At 36.2% G+C, this 4,427-nt stretch overlaps 1 protein-coding gene across 1 annotated transcript; it reads right to left on the bottom strand.

The window, feature by feature from the left end:
- LOC109713292 (peroxidase A2-like) lies at positions 1,182 to 4,040 on the bottom strand. The gene is made up of 4 exons (XM_020237299.1): positions 3,794 to 4,040; positions 3,475 to 3,666; positions 2,057 to 2,219; positions 1,182 to 1,726 (listed from the first exon to the last, which is right to left on the bottom strand). The coding sequence occupies exons 1-4, from the start codon at positions 4,010 to 4,012 to the stop codon at positions 1,308 to 1,310; spliced, it is 993 nt and encodes a 330-aa protein (XP_020092888.1). The 5' UTR covers positions 4,013 to 4,040; the 3' UTR covers positions 1,182 to 1,307.

Raw genomic sequence — 4,427 nt, 5'->3', positions numbered from 1 at the left:
TATATATATATATATATATATGTATTAATGATTTAACTTAATATGTACTATATTAAACAATCAGATTAATTTGAATTTTCGGCTTTGGGTACGTATCGGTTTTCGGGTTTTTTTAGCACAAGATTTTGGTTTTTAATTTTTATCACTACAATAAAAACGGTCTATAGCGACACTTTTAAATGTAGGTACATGTCAAAAAAGTGCTGCTAGCTAAAATTGCCGACACTTTTGAAAAGTGTTGCTATATGTGGGGTCGCTAGGTATATAGTGACAGTTAAAGAGTGTCGCTATAACCTAAAAGAGTACTGCTAATTTACCAACACTTATTTAAGCATTTAGCAACTGCCGAAACTCTATCTCGTTGGCTGCGGTGGCGGATGAGGACGACAGTAAAGGCTCTTCGTCTAGAATTTCAGTGGATTGAGTGAAGAGAGAAGAAAAGATGGTAATTGATTTTTCTTTTTTTTTTTCTTTTCTATTTGTAATCGGGCCAAATGGACTGGGTGTGGTGGGTTGAGTAGAGTAATCTTTTATTTTTGGTGGGATTGGGCTTTATATTTAGGCATTAATAGATGTGTTTTTAAGTTTTAGCATAAATGAGACACTTACTCAAAAGTGTCCCAAACATGTGTCCCTATAACCTAATTCTGTTGTAGTGTATATTCGGACGGATTTGAGTACGACTTCATATTTTAATTTTTTTATTCAAATTTAATTTCAAATATGTCAAAAAGAATTAAGAAGACCATTGAATTAAGATGCAAACTTTTACTAGAATGATTTGGCATATCACATCCTATCTATATATTAACGAATATCTGTTTGCTTTCCAACTTAAATAATAGGTCTAAGAAAGAAGAAAATATACATTCTTCTTAATTTAGTAGAGCTATCACAATTGTTAATTTGTTGAATAATTTATTCAGTCTTTGTGATTATACTACATCCAATTTGGGTTTGGATTTACTTATACGTTTCTAATACCCATTTCTTAATCCATATATTTTTGATCCATCAATCTCAATTGCCACCCTAGAAAAGAGTACTTTATATTGTGGAGTTTTTAATTAATTGGCATAAGCTTGTATATATACATGATCATGTATAGGATCCTTTGTGGGGGAGCCATGCAAAGCATTTCCTTTTAGATAATTCATGTACATCTTGGAACATGAAAAATATGTTGGAAAAGAAAAGCCAAAACAATCTTAAATTCATTTCTTTTAACCATCAAACAAATACAAGCAAATAACAAACCATGCATGCAACATTTTGCAGGTCTTATTAAATTTGAAACAATAGACAAATCAGCTCCCATTCACCTTCCTGCAGTTGCTTCTAATCTCCCCACTGCTGCCAGTCAGGGGGGTGATATTCCCCATGTTGATCATTGACTGCGCGAAGTTCTGAAAGAACGTGCTCTGGCTGCCAGCATAGCTATTCACCGTGGAGGCAGTCGACGCACCGCTAGTCGACAGGAGCTCCTGGTCAGACTGGAGGAGGCCGCGGTTGTTCTGGAGGTTGGTGTAGTAGTTGTTGTCGAACGTGTTGGGCGTGGTTGGGTCGAGATTGTTCAGGACCGTCCCGTCCCCGCCCTGAGGGCAGTTTTGCTGCAATGTGGTTAGGTAGGATGGGTTTAGGCTTGGGTCTGGGCTCCCGGTGCCACTAAAATTGTACAGTCGGTTGCTGAAGAATCGGCATTGGGCTCGACCGAATGTGTGTGCTCCTGCAGTGTGCAAAGTTATAGATACAATAATTATGAAAAACCTATGAATTAAGTTAACTACTCTTCATAGGCCGAAAAGCTCATTTAGGACATGTAAACAGAATTGCAGGGAACGAAATTATGGAAGCCAAAAAGTCTAGAGCTTTTGGCTGAACCGTGAGCTATTATAAACTCTTAATTGTATCTCAAAAGCAAAAGCTCTGCGGCGAAGCTTCTACTTATTGTTCATGAGGGGTTTTGTCACAACTTGTTAGTTTGGTTTATACTTCTTGAGTAAATAGATAACTTGTCGATTAATTCGTTAGCAAATCTTTGGTGCATGTTTATTACCTGATAACGTAGCGAGATCGGTGTCATCGAGGCCGACGGCAGAGAACTTGGATTCAAGGGTGCTAAGGCTATCGAAGGGGCTTGGAAGATTGTTGGCTCCAGCTTGGTTAGCAGTGGTGCTGTCCCTTCTCCCCAGTAGCACAGTCCATGAGGGCCCTCCAGCCTACATATTAACATATGTTGCAAGTACATGTTAGCAAAAATTTATGCTGTGTACAGCACTCTCCCTCGTGGCTAGACTTTTCAAATGTTCCACTCAGCCTTTCATGTCTAGAAATCTTGTGAAATAATCGATTACTTCGGAAATTAACTTGAGCCGCTAGAGAATGGTACTTTTAATTTTCTATATTGAATATATATAGATTTAAGTGTTGTGTTACGGGATCGTGTTGAAAATTTATTGATATATTAGTTTCATATCTTGTCGATGCGTGCTGGTCATAAAAATACGTGTGCCGGCACACTATAGCATGAAAGCTAGAAATGTGAAGCAACTAAGTCTCAAACTTGGGATCTTGCGTATCAACCATTAAGCTTTTTGCCAAATGCGTTAGACATGGTTGCTATATTTTGCACTTACACTAATTTTATAAAAAAAGATTCTGAGCACTGCCAATAGCATAGAGATCATCGTGTCGATATTTTATCGGTATGAAATGGTCTCATAGGCAAAGGCCGACAGGAACTTAAATCCTTGATATTAAGTAGGTAGTTCCAATATCTTGATTGTGCCCTTATGGGATTGGAACTTCCCTTCTAAAATGAGAACATAGCTAGCCAAAGATATATAAATAAATAAATAAATAATAATAATAATAATAATAATAATACAATACAATGTTTTGTGTTGACCCTTGTATTGTGTCATATATATCAACTTATATTAATCAATCTTAATCAAGAATCTCAATTGTTTACTACTTAATTTTCTAGTTATGAACAGCTCATCATTCCTTAGAAACCAAGTAATAATGACAAGAGAAACCTAACATATATAGTCAACTGGGGGCTTCGCAAGGTTTTATTTGTTCAAAAAATACACTTGTCGATCACTTTCCTAGAAGTCAAAAGATCCTCAAGTAAGACGAAGTAAAACTTTGGAAATAAATTTTATAATGTATTTACAATAAATGATGCTCACCAAATTTCAAAGATTCTAAGAGATATATACCCACATAAAGCCAAAACTACTCCTAAATGTCTTATTAGCCTTTCTTTTCAAAGCTACATAATATGCTTCTTCAAATATTGGAAATATTAATTAATTAATTAATTATCTTCCTCTTTCTTCATAAAACATAGCATTAATATCTAACTCATAAACTCAATTAATATTTATATGTATATGTATCCAAAGTGAAATATGGCTTATGTAGGGATTGTATAACAAATTTCTTTTGTGAGTAAAAATGGCTTACTAAGTTAACTGAAGCTTCAGCTGTGATAGCGAGAATGTCGGCGCAGGAGACGATGCCGGGGCAAGCATTTTCGACGGCCGTCTTGATGTTGTCGACCACATCGAATCCTCGAGCAGAATTTTTGTTCGGCGTCGCGTCCTTCTCGCTTTGAATGGTAGCACTATCGTCCAGCAAGAGAGACCCATCACAACCCTAATAATACAAAGTTCACAAAATAGTTAAAGATATATAATTAGAATGTATGTTTATGTACTTTTAAGTCACTAATTAATTACTACTAGTATAAGGATGGATATGTATGGAAAAAAAGTGTTGTTACATCGACGAAACAATCGTGGAAGAAGAGTCGAGTGAGGCTGGCATAAATACGAGGGTCAGAGGTTTGCGCCTGCTGGACTACGCTTCGAACGATCGCTGACACATTCGAGCATGAGGTGTCGTAGAAGGTGGAGCTCAATTGAGCTTGTGATCCTTGGAAGAGCAAAGCTAAGGGGATGGTGATCAAACTCAAGGCTAGTAGAAGAGAAGTGTGAGCCATTTTCTCCTCTTTAGCTATGATAATAAGTATGGGGTTTGTTGTGGTTTAAGTTGGCTACAAGGGACACATATTTATAGGGCTAAAGGAATATTGAGGTTGGTAAGCTACGTGGTTGGTTTCTTTATTTGTTTCTTCTACTTAATTGGCATTATGGTACAAGTGGTTAATTTTAAATTACACCTTTATATTGTAGGGCTTGACTACATTTGTTGTTAAATGTCTAATCAGAAGCTGATATATAACACACACTACAAGCCTAAATGTCTTTGTTTCTATCTCTATTTTAGTTGCTCAGTGACCGTATCTAACGTAGTATATATATATAAAATTCTGAAACTTCTACTGCAGTGAAAAATTAAATGAGATTCCGAGTCTTGAAAATAAAAGCTCAAAGTGCATGTATTGCATATTTCTG

Source organism: Ananas comosus, linkage group 1, assembly GCF_001540865.1.
Source record: "Ananas comosus cultivar F153 linkage group 1, ASM154086v1, whole genome shotgun sequence".
NCBI lineage: Eukaryota > Viridiplantae > Streptophyta > Magnoliopsida > Poales > Bromeliaceae > Ananas > Ananas comosus.
This window is presented reverse-complemented; position numbering and strand designations above follow the sequence as displayed.

Excerpts from the sequence above, each read along its gene's own strand:
- LOC109713292 (XM_020237299.1), bottom strand. The coding sequence starts at position 4,012 with ATGGCTCACACTTCTCTTCTACTAGCCTTGAGTTTGATCACCATCCCC. Across the intron at positions 3,667-3,793 it reads TCCACGATTGTTTCGTCGAT|GGTTGTGATGGGTCTCTCTT; the intron begins GTAACAACACTT and ends TTGTATTATTAG. Across the intron at positions 1,727-2,056 it reads CGATCTCGCTACGTTATCAG|GAGCACACACATTCGGTCGA; the intron begins GTAATAAACATG and ends TGCACACTGCAG.